The 15877-nt window shown below is 31.2% G+C and overlaps 1 protein-coding gene across 1 annotated transcript in view; it reads left to right on the plus strand.

Annotated features, from left to right (window-relative positions):
• Window positions 1–74: 74 nt before the first annotated feature.
• Window positions 75–15877, plus strand: part of LOTGIDRAFT_129137 (hypothetical protein) — a gene marked incomplete at both ends in the record, with an annotated part of 21596 nt that continues 5793 nt past the window's right edge. Inside the window, 25 exons of the mRNA XM_009064741.1 lie at window positions 75–230; window positions 718–846; window positions 946–1150; window positions 1561–1681; window positions 1906–2003; window positions 2434–2499; window positions 2709–2863; window positions 3239–3315; window positions 3662–3789; window positions 4027–4126; window positions 4661–4794; window positions 5149–5279; window positions 5860–6037; window positions 6598–6755; window positions 7440–7516; window positions 8042–8148; window positions 8940–9098; window positions 9490–9602; window positions 9904–10004; window positions 10309–10408; window positions 10920–11057; window positions 11787–12031; window positions 12613–12766; window positions 13123–13268; window positions 13747–13840. Of these exons, the coding sequence (XP_009062989.1) occupies window positions 75–230; window positions 718–846; window positions 946–1150; window positions 1561–1681; window positions 1906–2003; window positions 2434–2499; window positions 2709–2863; window positions 3239–3315; window positions 3662–3789; window positions 4027–4126; window positions 4661–4794; window positions 5149–5279; window positions 5860–6037; window positions 6598–6755; window positions 7440–7516; window positions 8042–8148; window positions 8940–9098; window positions 9490–9602; window positions 9904–10004; window positions 10309–10408; window positions 10920–11057; window positions 11787–12031; window positions 12613–12766; window positions 13123–13268; window positions 13747–13840 (3270 nt within the window). The remainder of the gene's footprint in view (window positions 231–717; window positions 847–945; window positions 1151–1560; window positions 1682–1905; window positions 2004–2433; window positions 2500–2708; window positions 2864–3238; window positions 3316–3661; window positions 3790–4026; window positions 4127–4660; window positions 4795–5148; window positions 5280–5859; window positions 6038–6597; window positions 6756–7439; window positions 7517–8041; window positions 8149–8939; window positions 9099–9489; window positions 9603–9903; window positions 10005–10308; window positions 10409–10919; window positions 11058–11786; window positions 12032–12612; window positions 12767–13122; window positions 13269–13746; window positions 13841–15877) is intronic.

A 15877-nucleotide genomic window follows, 5' to 3' on the forward strand; every position in this document is an offset into this window, starting at 1 on the left:
ATTGGTATGACGTACATTTTGCTTTTTGATATTTTAACATCTTGACAATCGAAACTACACGTTTGTTTGCGAACATGGCGACTGACAGTACATTTCCGGTTGATGGTATTTTGCCTAAAAAAGAAACTGGGGCTGACAGCTTTATTTCTAAATATCCAGATTATGATGGAGACGGTGTACTTATTGCCATTCTTGATACAGGTGTTGATCCTGGTGCGCCCGGTTTGCAGGTATGTTTGAATTACTAGTTCCAGAAAATGACATGAGCTGACTTGACATTTTATTTCCATCTGTTAGTCCGAAATGTCAGTAAATGCATTTGGATTGGTACTGACCACTTGTTAAAAATATAAATTATAAATATAAAGTTATAATTATTACTGTCAAACCAATCGATTTCTGACTGGCTTGTGCCTTGGAATACTCAGTGTCAGTAAATCAAACAGAATATTCCATTATACCCCAAAGTTAATAAGCTTATTACTTGCTAAGCAATTGTTATTGTTATTTAATATCACATTGTAACACTTCTTCAGCAGCAGGAGGTATAGTATCATATATGATAAAAGAGGGAAAGGAGGCAATCCTGTTTGCCTATTTTAGGTTCTTTAGAATAAAAAATAAAAATTATTTAGAGGTTGATTGTAGAAATTTCAGTGTAATGGATAATTATATTTATGTAGCATAAGATTACACCTTAATTCTTTTCTTTTGTAGACCACACCCAATGGTAAAAATAAGATAGTAGATTTGATTGATGCTACAGGTTCTGGAGATGTAGATACATCAACTGTTGTAGAGGCACAAGATGGTGTGATCACAGGATTAACTGGTAGAAAATTACAGGTAAAGATAATACACTTTATTTATTTCTTCAGCCAATAACGGCTTTCAAATCATTCAAAGCTTTCATGGACTTTCATGGAATGTCTTTATTAATTGCAGGTACCAGAATCTTGGAATAATCCATCAGGTCGGTACCATATTGGTGTCAAGGTATTATTTGAACTCTATCCTAAAGGATTGAAAGATCGTATTACTAAAGAACGACGAGAAGCTTTATGGGATCCACAACAAAGAAGGGTTTTAGCTGAAACAACTAAACAGTTAGAAAATTTTAACAATAAAGTTGGTAATTCGGAATTGGTAAGTGTTTATTGTTTTTGATGAAATACAAACATATTCCAACTCTTGGAAGACATTTTTGTAATATTCTCCAGGACCATTTAGGAGCATGTGTATGCTTGGACTTTTTGTGTTCAGGGCTAGTTCGAAACACCACAAATCGCTATTTATTTTAAGATGGATTGGCAAGACAGAAAATGTCTGTATTTTCTATACCTGTTTAAGGCTGGCTTATCAAGACTACTATACTGTGTAGAATGCATTAAAGTATAGTTTGTTCAAATAGTTTGTTATATGGAAAGATCAATTTCTAACTTATTTGACGAGTCCTTAGCCTAAGTATATTGTCCTGATGAGGATTTTATATCAGAAACAGCTGACCTCTTACCATGTAAAGTTACTGTATTCTTGTTTTTGATGTTTAGAGTCAAGAAGATAAAGGTATAAAAGAAGATTTACAAGCTAAAGTTGATATATTAAGTAATTTAGAGAAGAAATATTCTGACTGTGGACCTGTAGTAGATTGCATTGTATTTAATGATGGTGACACGTGGAGGTAGGTAAAACGTCATATATTTCCATTTTAGTACATTCCATATTCTACAACCAACAAAACAAAATAGCCGACAGTCATGAAAAATTATGGAAATTTTTATAACCTGGATCCTCGAAAATTATGAAAAAAGATTTTAACAAAACACCTGTACAAATAGTTTTTTTCATTTTTCTCGAAGAGTTATTTCGCGTCATATATATCGTTATGACATTGTATTTTTTTAGAGCCTGTATTGATACTAGTGAAAATGGAGTACTACAGAGATGTACAGTATTAGCTAGTTACAGAGAAGAACAACAATTTGCTAGATTAAATAATGCAGGTTTGAAATCCTTTCATTTCATTGTCCCTTTAACAAGAAAAGTGGAAATTTATATGAGATAAAAGATGAATTATATCAACTGTTAAAGGGATTGTAAAGAGGTTTTCTAAGTATTTTTTTGTGTATCAAGGACACTGATAGCATCAATTTGCACCATTCCAATTTTCATTCCGTCTGTGGTTTTTGCAATTCCAAGTCACTAGAGGAAAACTGCATAGATATCAATAGTAGCTACGGGTAAGCCCCCCTCTAGTGACGTGTTAGTTTTAGTGGAGTTGCAAGAACCACAGACGGAATGAGAATTGGAATGGTGCAAATTGATGCCATCAGTGTCCCCGATACACATAAAAAGTTTAGAAAACTTCTTTACAATCCCTTTAAAGTAATAATTATGACAACTGTATTCATAATGTGAATCTTTATATTGTAGATATGTTAAATTATAGTGTTAATATTCATAATGATGGTAATATTCTAGAAATCTGTGCTAATATTGGTAAGATAATATTTTGCAATATTCCTGTTTCCTTAAGACAAACAAAATGTGGAATAGGATTGGAACTGTTCCACAGAATCCATTTGATGAACCTCCATTGATCCTTGCCTTCATCATATTTGAAGTTTGCTTTTGCAAACCTGTAATAAGCACTTTTAAGTGCTGTATATGGAAATAAGATTGATAATAACTTCTTGTATGATTTTCAGGTTCTCATGGAACTCATGTAGCCTGTATTACTGCTGGTTATTTTCCTGACAAACCAGAAAGAAATGGAATAGCACCAGGAGCTCAGATTGTTGGCATTAAGATTGGAGATTCCAGGATTGGTTCCATGGAAACTGGATCAGCTTTAGTCAGAGCTGTTAGTAATTTTATAATATCTTGTTTGATATAGCTATGTTATTAATTTGACAAATTCAAGATAATATTTTGTGAATGGGGCTTTTGTGGTTCAGGCTGTGCTTTTTTAGTCTAGGTGGTGAGGCAAATCCCTAATCTGGATGTTAAGGGGTTCCTTCAGCATTGATCAAGATTGTACTTTGGTACATTGAATGATAAACTTTAGTCCTGTATATGTTAAAGATTTAGATGGATATCAAGAAAAGGGATAGGCTGCCTTGAAAATTCCCTCATTACACAGTATCAGAATTGGGCAGAGTCGCAGTATAGTGAGAAAGAAATTGCCTTGTAATAATGAAAAATTTAGTAATTATAGATAGCTCTATTTTCTTTGTAGATGATCAAAGTAATAGAGATGAAATGTGATTTGATCAATTTTAGTTATGGAGAGGGGGCACACTGGACCAATGGAGGGTAAGTATGGGTTGTCAAATATTGGCCATTATTGATAGGAACCATGGACAGTGCCCCTCTTTACTAATCGTATACCATGACTATTTATAGCAACTGCTTTACATATTAGTCACCCCTTTATTCAATTCCTTCAGTTAGAAATATCTTGGCTGATGTTAAAGATATTAACCTGGTTTCCTCTGTCAGTTATGCAGATCTGAGGGGCTGACATGGAGAAAGCATATATACTACGTGTGTCAAAAAACTGATATACTATAGACGGTGCACTTTAAAGATCCTGTGAAGTCTAAAAAGAATAGGTCAATGCTGCAGAATCCTGTCAATACTTTCCCTGTTGTTATTGTAGACGTGTGTGTAAAATATTGTCAGAGACAGTAACTAAACATGGTGTTATTTATGTAGCTAGTGCAGGAAATAATGGCCCTGCTTTATCTACTGTTGGTACACCAGGTGGCACAACACATGCTATAATAGGTAAGATCACAGTGGGCAATTTGATTGGATCTCTTTGGTCGAGCTAGAGTAAATGGAAAAATGACGCATTATCCCAGTCGAATTTGATTGAGTTCATGCAATATGGCTGCAGTGTGAACTTACATGTTTTGATCAACCAGGTTTTACACTTCTTAGTAAACTTAATATGCTTTATCTCAAATAAGAACATAGATATAGTTGTTATCAAGAGTAAATGATGAAGTCTCATTATTTCAGGTGTGGGTGCTCATGTATCACCTGCTATGATGGCTGCTGAATATTCTTTAAGAGAAATGTTACCTTCCATGCATTACACATGGTCTTCAAGAGGTCCCAGGTAATTTTCACATTCTTATAACTGATGGCATCATGGATTGGGCTTGTTTATTCTCACACGGAAATTTGGTTCTGTCATTTGGGCTGCTTTTGTTAGATGTTGATGAGAACATAGTCTCATGAAAGCACTGGCCTAGGTCACAAAGTAAAGATTCATAATAAAACAAGATGCAAGTTAAAGGTTAAGATAATTAGACATGTTTACTAAGGATGTCTCTGTAATACTATCTGTGGTAGTATCATTTCTTTAGATGAAATAGCTGAAAATATAAGAGTCAATGTTATTCTGATATATTTGTGTAAGCAATATATTTTGACAAAGCAATAGAATCTTCCTTGATACGAGAAACACATAGAATTTTAAATTGACATGATCTTCAATGACATTCCACTTTGATTTTGGTTGATGGTTAGGACTCGAATGTTGGTTTATTATTTTATACACAGAGCATCTGCTGTTGAAGTTTGTTTTTAAAGTTTCTCTTGATTCAGAACAACTTTGCAGTGAACCATTGTATTTATATTTGTATTCTAGTCATGATGGAGCTCTAGGTGTTTGTATCAGTGCACCAGGTGGAGCTATAGCCTCTGTACCTAACTGGACACTACGTGGTTCTCAGCTGATGAATGGTACTAGTATGAGTTCACCTAATGCTTGTGGTTCAATAGGTAAGGTAAAAGTTCCTTGAGATTGTATGAATGCCCAGAGGCTTGTTGTGTCATATACTTAGTTACATTACAGATCTCTCTTATTTGGATTCAAGACATCTATGTACATCCAGGATTGTTTATAAACATATGCTAAAGTAATCAGCTAGTCAGAATAATGTACTAGAAATTTCAGTATGAATTCTCAAAAGCTAGAAGCTCCAAGAGATAAAGAGTTCTTAATATTTGCATAACAAGAGCTTAATTTCAGGAAATAAGAGAATTTTTGCAAGAATTCAATATGGACTGTGTGTGACAATCAGCTTACATCTTCACAGTTGGTCAAATCTAAGGTGAAAATTGTTTTAATTTCAGGTTTAATATTGTCAGCTTTAAAAGCCAATAATATTCCGTATTCACCACACAGTGTACGTAGAGCTCTAGAAAATACTGGTAAACATGTAGAGGGTGTTGAGGTGTTTGCTTTAGGTCATGGCATGTTACAGGTAAACTTTCATTTGCTTACAAATCAGTTCCTCATATCATTTCACTAGAAATTTCAACATACAGCTCTTGCGTTAATTCTATTTTGAATATCTCCAATTCTGTGAAACGGGAATGCTTTCTTTGCATTCAGCCCTAGCTGGATCCAAGGGGGAGGGGGTAAGCATGGAGTTTAAATATATATTAAGAACAAGACACTTTCAAAGTTTGTATATCCTATCAAAAATGAGACATTTGCCTCCATTATGCCAAGATGTAAGCTTATATAGAACACAATATACATAAGATGAGCTCTTACTGCAGTCCAGTTTTTGTCCAGTTCTAGCAAAGTTAGCTTTTTCAGGTGTTATATTATTTCAATCAAGTTTCAATAAATATGGATATAATCTTAGAATATTTTGTATATTTGGATATATTATGAATATATTTGTTAATGTTTTATAGGTAGAAACGGCGTATGAATATCGGTGTAAATACATTGTTATTATAGGTAGAAAAGGCGTATGAATATCTATTTAAATACATTGTTATTATAGGTAGAAAAGGTGTATGAATATCTGTGTAAATACATTGTTATTATAGGTTGAAAAGGCGTATGAATATCTGTGTAAACATGCAAGATGTAATGAAGATTATCTAGAGTTTATTGTACACTGTAATGGAAGTAAGAAGGGTATTTATATACGTGAACCTGGACTACAGGGTAGACCAATTGAAAACACTGTTACAGTTGAACCTAAGTTTATGGAAGATAAAGCAGGTATATATTTAAATTTTTATTGTCATTAGCATAATCAGATGGAAAAATCTGTCAGCTTCTGGTTGCTTTACCAGGTGGAGGAGCTCATTTTTAAGTATCAGTATCTTAAGACATCTGATCACTTTTCAAAATTGAAATTTGACCCTGGTTTTCCTGCAATTCAATGAATGGGTACTGGTGAAGTATAGATTGTTGTCACTCCCATTATCATGGCCATAACAGCTTATGTGAATGTTCATAATTGCTTATGTGAATGTTCAAAACTCTCCATTTGAATGTTCATAACTGCCCATGTGAATTTTCAAAACTCTCCATGTGAATCTTCATAACTGCCCATGTGAATGTTCATAACTCTTCATGTGAATGTTCATAACTGCCCATGTGAATGTTTCCATGTGAATGTTCATAACTGCCCGTGTGAATGTTTCCATGTGAATGTTCATAACTGCCCGAAAGGGTTGTCAGTCAAAAATCAAGCAGAATCAACAACCCTCTTTTGTAACAAATAAATGATAGTTTTGGTTTAAGTTAAGAGCATGTTATATCATTATAATTTTCAGAGCAAAAGGAAAAGATTGACCTGTGTTTACAGTTAAGATTAATCTGTTCTGAGAGTTGGGTCCACTGTCCACAACATTTAGAATTGATGAATACAGCTCGATCTTTCTCTATTAGTGTTAACCCTTGTGGCTTACCTATTGGTGTTCATTATACAGAGGTAGGTATTATAAAGACTTGCCAAAACTTATCTACCATCCTTGAGGGCTGCCAGTTGATATTCGACATTTTGCATTTCAGATAGAATCTTATAGCAAACTGATTCATGCTAAAGAAACGCCAAAAATTTTGAGTTATTGAAAACAAAATTTGAGCTGGAATTGAATAGTGGAGTCTCCAAGTTTTGAGCAGAATCATAATGATGCATATTGCTTTTTTGATTATTTTGAATAAGATTGGAATGTTTTTTGGAACTTGCACAAAATGATAATAAAAATTTATGCTGAGAAAGTTATTAACACATACTTAAAGAAGGGTTCCCTTATTTTCATATTTTCTAATGACTTGGAAAAATACCAGTTTGTCTCACATGTCCATAATTAATTCATAATTAGCTAAATTAGAAGAGACTAACCAACAGAATTCAAAAGAGTGACCAATCAAGAAAGGTCAAAAAGTCTTTTTTTGATTATCCAGACTGTTCATACATGGACATTAATGATTGGTTACAATTATATCAATTATATGCAATAAGAACATGATTAGAATACATGATAATTCATTAGAAACACCAATTAATCAAATAGTTTTCTTAATTTGAAACTTAAAATTGAGGAAACACATATTTGAATACTGTTTAACCAAATTAGAGCTATTGCTATATATTATGCATGTTATGCTTTAGGTACGTGGTTATGACTGTCACTGTCCAGATAAAGGTCCTGTTTTTAGAGTACCAATAACAGTTATAGTACCAGAGAGGTAATACTATTGTATTAGAACAATGATTAAGCTCTACTCAGGAGGATCCATGTTGTCTAAGATAGATAGACAGGAGCTAGTTCCTTAACCCAGAAGTCTATGGCTCAATCACGAACAGTGGCTTAAGAAGCTCATAGGCATCCACTCATATCAGGACTAGAATACTGCTAGTGACAATATAAATAATGAATAAGAGTTATTGCCCTTGTTCTTGAATACATGTTTTAGCTCATAAACACTCTAGAAAGCACAATTTTTGCTGAATATTGACAAATTTCTTTACCTTTGCTCATTATCACCCCAAAAAGTTTGAAAGAAGTTTATGACTGAATATTTCAAGCTGGTGATTGTTACTGTCTTGCCAAATATTTTTATTTAAAATCAAGACTGCCAGTGGGCAAGCTGTCTTAAAATTTTTAAGGAACTGTTTAAACTCAATAAATCTTTGTCCCCACAATATGTAGAACAGTAACCTTGCAGTAAGCTTAAGTTGAATATTTATTCCATTTGTTGATGTGTTTCTAGAGTACTAGATGAGAAGAATTACTTAGTTTCTTATAAAAATGTTAGTTTTAAACCTGGCCAAATTCAACGACATTTTATTCAAGTTCCACTTGGTGCTACATCAGCTGGTAGGTAGATTATTTCAAAATGATAGTTTAATTATTGTTTGTGGTATATTAAGGTAATCAACTCTTGCTTGCCTTTGATTTCATTGGATTGAACTGCTCTCTTAAGGTCTTTAAGTGCATTTAAACAGTTTGTTCATAGTCAATTACTGTCCCTATGCATGATTAAGTTTCGGAAACATCAAATGGATAATCATCTTACTATTTATCTTCCTGTGGTAGGATACTCATTTTCAGCTGTCTGTGTCACTTATTAGAATTAACGTTTGATCTCTGTCCCTTTTCACATCAACAAAATAACACTGCAGAAGCTTAGACTGTTATTGCTTTTTGGTTGTTGTTAACATTCTCCCAAAGTTACACTTGATGACAACATGATATAAGTAGTATCTACTTGTCGGAATGTAGGACGTAAAGCTCCATTCATTTCATTTTATTTACATGTTAGAATGTTGATAATGGTCCAAGCATAAAGGGTTTAAGGATGCATTTGATTTATAAAAATAATAATAATAAACTCTATATTTTACATGAGTCAGAATTAGCCCAATACACATGAAAATGGTCCTGATCTAACATTCAGCCCATGAGGACAAAATAATGAATGAATGAAAAAAAAAATTCAATACACAATACTTCAATGGACATCCTGTTTAACAAATACACAAAGTACATGTGTATTAATTAAATGGACAGACTATGTTGCTGTGATCAAGATGTATGAGATGGGCAAGCTTGCGCTGACTTGATCAAGTAATTTAATTTGATTTTGATGATCCGTTCTTTATTTTCAGCCTTAAAGATACAGTCTCAGGACAGTGAGAAGAATTGTCGTATGTTGTTACATTGTATGCAGATCAGTCCTCAGAGTATTTATAAAAAACATGAATTTGAGAAGTTTGTTACTATAACTGATAATGGTGAAACTGTTCAAGCTTTCTCTGTCTTGGTAAGTGTTGCTAGTTTTTAACTGGCTTTATTTGCCAATCATGTCTGATAGAGTTTCCAAACTTATCGGTTGTGATTCTGGTCTTTAGGACATTAGTGATTTCTCATTTTTGTTCAATTATTAATTGAGATTATAATTTATTTTTCACCTCTCAGTATAAGCTCTTAGTATCACTTTATTAAATGAAACTTGAAATCTGGTTTGTTTGCAATTAAATTAACAAACCACTGTTATCCAATTTCTGACTAAGTATATTTATGGTAAATGATAATAACTTTCTTTAGATTATTCAGCATCATATTCTAATATGAAAAGAGATGAGGTTCATTGATACAACAAGTAACACTATTGTAAATCATATAGTTTGTTGAACTTTTTTTGATGTTTATAGCCAGAAGTAACATTAGAAGTATGTATAGCTAAATGGTGGGCCAATCTAGGCACAGTATTACTTGATTACTCTGTGATATTTTATGGTAATGGACTGGATGTAGTGAAGCCAGTCATGGTAAGTTTTATGATATGAATAACTAATCAAGTACAAATTGTATCACGATAAGTTGACAATATTTTGATTATTATTGTTCACCTTCCACATGCCGCCATCTTTAAATATTTCAATCTAAGCAACTCTTTGGATGATTATGATGATTAGCCTAATCAGTTTAGGTAAACTTTCTCACACATGTACCGATTAGCCTAAACTTCCTGGCTCACAAATACACAAAACAGCTAATCTATCAAATCAAATCGGCCTACAAAAACGCCTCTTGTATAAACATTGATTTTGTTGATATTGTGTATTATAGCATGCTGCTGATTCCATCACACGATATAATATTAGAAATTTCTTAAAACATGAAGAAGCTCAACCTTCAGTGACTTTAAAAACATTGGTACAACCTGTTAGGTCAGTATGATTTCCTTTGTATTTTCCTATTTCATTTAAAAATATAGGCTTAAGAAAGGGCAATTATATTAAATTAAATGTACACGAACGATGGTGTGTGGCCTCTTTGATTCAATGAACTGTATACAAATTTCTTTTCTTCCAACTTAGCCAAAATAGTCTTGATGTCTAAATGTTTTCACCAAAATGTATATATAACTCTTGAATTTATGTTCTATGAAGGCTAACATTTTCAGTAACAGAAGAATGTCTTTGATGCTTTCCTCAATAAACCTGAATCAGTTTATATTTTGTATGATTTCAGACCTATTGAATCTAAAATAGTATGTTTAGAGGGTTCACGAGATCGCCTACCAGACAACAGACAGATTTACTCTATAGAGTTAACATATAATTTTAATCAGGTAATCTATTCTATGAGCAATTTTTTCTGTTTAGATATTTAACAGTTTCAAGTGTAATATTTATAGTTTAAATACATCTTAAAGGTCTTGGAATACTGAGATGTATTTTTAAAAGACTATAAATAAAAACATTCTTGTTTATGCAAGTTGAAAAGTTTTTTGAATTTTTTCGATATTTTTTAATAGTACTGATAGTCTTAGAATGTCTTTGCATTGATAAGAACCCCTGTAAAAACAAATTTGGAAGACAAAATGTGTGCTCATATATTTTTATCAATGCAAAGATATTTTAAGATTATTTTGATACTGATATTCCAATTACAATAAAAATAATAGGAAAAATTAAAAAAAACTTTTTATTGTGCTCAGACAATAGTAGGTGCTTTATTCATATAAATTCAAAAAATTGTCATATTCTTATATTTTATCCTTTATATAATTTACAACTTGCCAATAAACATTTTTGGGGTAAGATGAAACATATACTAAGGCTTGTATCTTTTTATTTCAGGCTAAACAAGGGGAAGTTACTCCTGACTGCCCATTCTTATCTAATTTATTATATGAATCAGAATATGAGAGTCAACTATGGATGTTATATGACTCCAATAAACAGTTTATAGCTGGTGGTGATGCTTATCCTAATCAGGTAAAATTGATAAATTGATTTTAAAGTTATTCCTTACTCTTTATAAACTGTTTTGAATTCGATGAAGAACGATGTGATGTTTCTAAAATATTTATTCGATGAACATGAACGATGACAACATGGCGATGACAGATGATGTTGTGGCAGTGTTGAGCAGACGGAAGTTCAATTTCTTTGTCTTGGACAACCTAGTAGACGCTTGCTCGGTAACCTGAAGGTCCAGGGTTCAATCCCGGCATAGATCGAGGTAATACCTTCGGATTTTTCAACCCGGTTTCCCCCTGTCAGCGATGCAGATAAGAGGGGCTGACATGGAAAAAGAGTCTAGTCGTTCGGATGGGACAATAAACCGAGGCCCTGTGTGCTACAGGCTGTGCACATTAAACATCCCTCGACAGTTGGAAATTGAAAAAGATCAGGCTAATGCCGCTGTCCTGGCAAAATTTCCCTCATTGCACCCTGCATGGCGTTGCCCGTCTTTATTAGCCAATGAAAAGCAGGACGTAAAACTCCATTCATTTCATTTCATTTTCAAATGTTCTTCAATCATGTACAATACTTGGGTAATAATTACTGTTAGGTTTGATTGGTGGTGAGATCAAACCCTCCTCTTCAAGACAAGATATATTTCAATGCCACTTAGAAAGCTTAAATTTGTCAATACTTAATATTCTTTAAAAGAGTTTGAGCTGTTTTAGAGTTAATCTTTCAAATTGTTTTTTCTTGCAGTATACTGTCAAACTGGAAAAAGGTGACTACACCATTAAGTTTCAGATACGACATGAAAAGAAAGAGTCTCTGGAAAAACTGAAAGACTTGGTGCTTTTGCTACATTCAAAACTAGCCTCTAATTTAAACCTGGATATCTACAATACATGGCAAGGAGCAATAAATGGTGGAAAGAAAACTTCTACTATGAACGTTCGAAAAGGATCCATCAATCCCATATTTTTGACACCTCTACCAGATGATAAGTAAGCTATATGAACAACTGATACTTGAGATCTCTAGTACTTTAAAGGGATTATAAAGAGGTTTCCAAAACTTTTATGCACATCAGTGACACTGATAGCATCAATTTGCACAGGTCCAATTTTCATTCTGCAATTCCATTATAACTAGAGAGTATAAGGAGAACAATGAGTTTAAAGAGACAGATTCACTATTTGTTTGACCAATCATACCTTAGTATCAGAAATGGGAATATTTTTGGTAAAGCCAATCAGTAATAGTGTTTACTTCTACCATCTAAATTTGAGTCTTCAAATCCACGTGTGTCCAGAATTATCCGCGTTTGAAAGTTGAGACTCGTCCTTTCTTGAGACTCTGCTAATTATCAAGAAATATTTATAGAAAATGAAAGTGAAGTATATTTTAATGGGTTTATGCTATTTTCGTGCAGTTCTAGTACTTCCGAATACTATTCATATTTTAAGACACAAATCAAACCCTGAAATTGCTCAATCATGGCCTTTAACCAATACTTGAGATAGTCTGCTTTTTCCTACTGCACTAATTTTCTTGCTAATTAAACCAACTGATAATCTAATTGCAGCGTTTTTATTTTATTTTCTTCAGGGGTTTTTGATAGTCAATTTCAATCCCTCAATATTTTCAATTTTTGTTTCAGGTTACCTAAAGGTGTATTAGCTGGTCAATATCTATCAGGAACTATAACTCTGTCTAAAGATGATGCTTATAAAAAAGGAGTATGTTCCATATTTGAAGTTTTCAGTATTTTGTTGTTTGTAAAATTCATTGTGATTCCAATCTTTGTTACTATTTTGTTACTGAATGAATTGAAAGTTAAAAGTTTTTCAGTAGTATAAAGTGGTATAAGTACTAATTAAATAAAGTTAGCAATCATCGTACGCTGTCTTAATTTTATGTAGTGTAGACCAAAAATTTCCAAACTAAATCTCATATTCTGATTTTGTTTATGCCATATCATTCTTATAACAATTCTAAAAATAATTTTTTTTTAGGATTTTTTACATAATAATTGTTTGTATTTAGGATTGGAAAACTAGCAGGTATCAATTCAACTATATGACCATATTTTCAGGTGACCTATCCCTTTAAATATGTCCTGACAGAAAGTCCCAAGAAATCCAATAACAAGAAAAAAGAAAAGGAAAAAGAAAAAGAGAAGACAAAAGAAGAAGAATATAATGAAGCTTATTTAGATCTTCAGTCATCTTGGATAGCCAAGTAAGACTTAATAAATCAGGTTGAAAATTTAAACATAAAAGTATGCCTCTGTCTTTGTAAATGTATACTGCATCATTAGTCTTATTCCATTCCTTCAGTGGTGGTGCCAGCCTTCCGAGACTCGGGGAACAAATACTCAAAGACTCAATGGGGGGGGGCGACAACTGCTGAGGCTTTCAAATTTTGGATACTCTGTGTTGGTGTCATAGTCGCAAACCATTCATAGAGCATCTTAGAGGGTTCTCTCAAGAAAATGTTAGAAAAAATGAATTGATTTTGTTCATTCTGACACATTTGAACAGATGTGAAAACAGCTTGGTTGAAAATGGAGATGAATTTCAATTATTGGACTTAGAGAGAACATACTCTGAAATTTGATTTTATTAATACTATGTCCTGTCTTTCATGGACAATATTTCGTTAAATCTGATTTCTCCCTCAACCCAAATATATTATATACCTCAATTTCCAGATTGAGTATAGAGAATGGTTTATATGAAGAAGTTATTGATAAACATCCTGACCATATACCACTATATTTATCTAGAATACAAGCTTTAGAAGCTAACAAGGTATGGGTGGATTAATTATAAAGAAATTATAGAGATCTGTAATAAGATATGATATATTGTACGAAGAGATTAATTATAAAGAGATAATAAAGATCTATAATAAAATATGATATATTGTAGGAAGAGATTAATTATAAAGAGATAATAAAGATCTGTAATAAAATATGATATATTGTAGGAAGAGATTAATTATAAAGAGATCTGTAATAAAGTATTATATATTGTAGGAAGAGATTAATTATAAAGAGATTATAGAGATCTGTATTAAAATATGATATATTGTTGGAAGAGATTAATTATAAAGAGATCTGTAATAAAGTATTATATATTGTAGGAAGAGATTAATTATAAAGAGATAATAGAGATCTGTAATAAAATATGATATATTGTAGGAAGAGATTAATTATAAAGAGATTATAGAGATCTATAATAAAATATGATATATTGTAGGAAGAGATTAATTATAAAGAGATAATAGAGATCTGTAATAAAATAAGATATATTGTAGGAAGAGATTAATTATAAAGAGATAATAAAGATTATAATAAAATATGATATATTGTAGGACGAGATTAATTATAAAGAGATAATAAAGATCTATAATAAACTATGATATATTGTAGGAAGAGATTAATTATAAAGAGATAATAAAGATCTATAATAAAATAAGATATATTGTAGGAAGAGATTAATTATAAAGAGATAATAAAGATCTGTAATAAAATAAGATATATTGTAGGAAGAGATTAATTATAAAGAGATAATAAAGATCTGTAATAAAATAAGATATATTGTACGAAGAGATTAATTATAAAGAGATAATAAAGATCTGTAATAAAATAAGATATATTGTAGGAAGAGATTAATTATAAAGAGATAATAGAGATCTGTAATAAAATATGATATATTGTAGGAAGAGATTAATTATAAAGAGATAATAGAAATCTGTAATAAAATATTATATATTGTAGGAAGAGATTGATTATAAAGAGATAATAAAGATCTATAATAAAATATGATATATTGTAGGAAGAGATTAATTATAAAGAGATGATAGAGATCTGTAATAAAATATGATATATTGTAGGAAGAGATTGATTATAAAGAGATAATAAAGATCTGTAATAAAATAAGATATATTGTACGAAGAGATTAATTATAAAGAGATAATAAAGATCTGTAATAAAATAAGATATATTGTAGGAAGAGATTAATTATAAAGAGATAATAGAGATCTGTAATAAAATATGATATATTGTAGGAAGAGATTAATTATAAAGAGATAATAGAAATCTGTAATAAAATATTATATATTGTAGGAAGAGATTGATTATAAAGAGATAATAAAGATCTATAATAAAATATGATATATTGTAGGAAGAGATTAATTATAAAGAGATGATAGAGATCTGTAATAAAATATGATATATTGTAGGAAGAGATTAATTATAAAGAGATAATAAAGATCTGTAATAAAATAAGATATATTGTAGGAAGAGATTAATTATAAAGAGATAATAAAGATCTGTAATAAGGTATGATATATTGTAGGAAGAGATTAATTATAAAGAGATAATAGAAATCTGTAATAAAATATTATATATTGTAGGAAGAAAGAGATAATAAAGATCTATAATAAAACATGATATATTGTAGGAAGAGATTAATTATAAAGAGATGATAGAGATCTGTAATAAAATATGATATATTGTAGGAAGAGATTAATGATAAAGACATAATAGAGATCTGTAATAAGATATGATATATTGTAGGAAGAGATTAATTATAAAGAGATAATAGAGATCTGTAATAAAATATGATATATTGTAGGAAGAGATTAATTATAAAGATATAATAGAGATCTGTAATAAAATATGATATATTGTAGGAAGAGATTAATTATAAAGAGATAATAGAGATCTGTAATAAAATATGATATATTGTAGGAAGAGATTAATTATAAAGATATAATAGAGATCTGTAATAAAATATGATATATTGTAGGAAGAGATTAATTATAAAGAGATAATAATGATC

Source organism: Lottia gigantea, assembly GCF_000327385.1.
Source record: "Lottia gigantea unplaced genomic scaffold LOTGIsca_64, whole genome shotgun sequence".
In the NCBI taxonomy this organism is placed as follows: domain Eukaryota; kingdom Metazoa; phylum Mollusca; class Gastropoda; family Lottiidae; genus Lottia; species Lottia gigantea.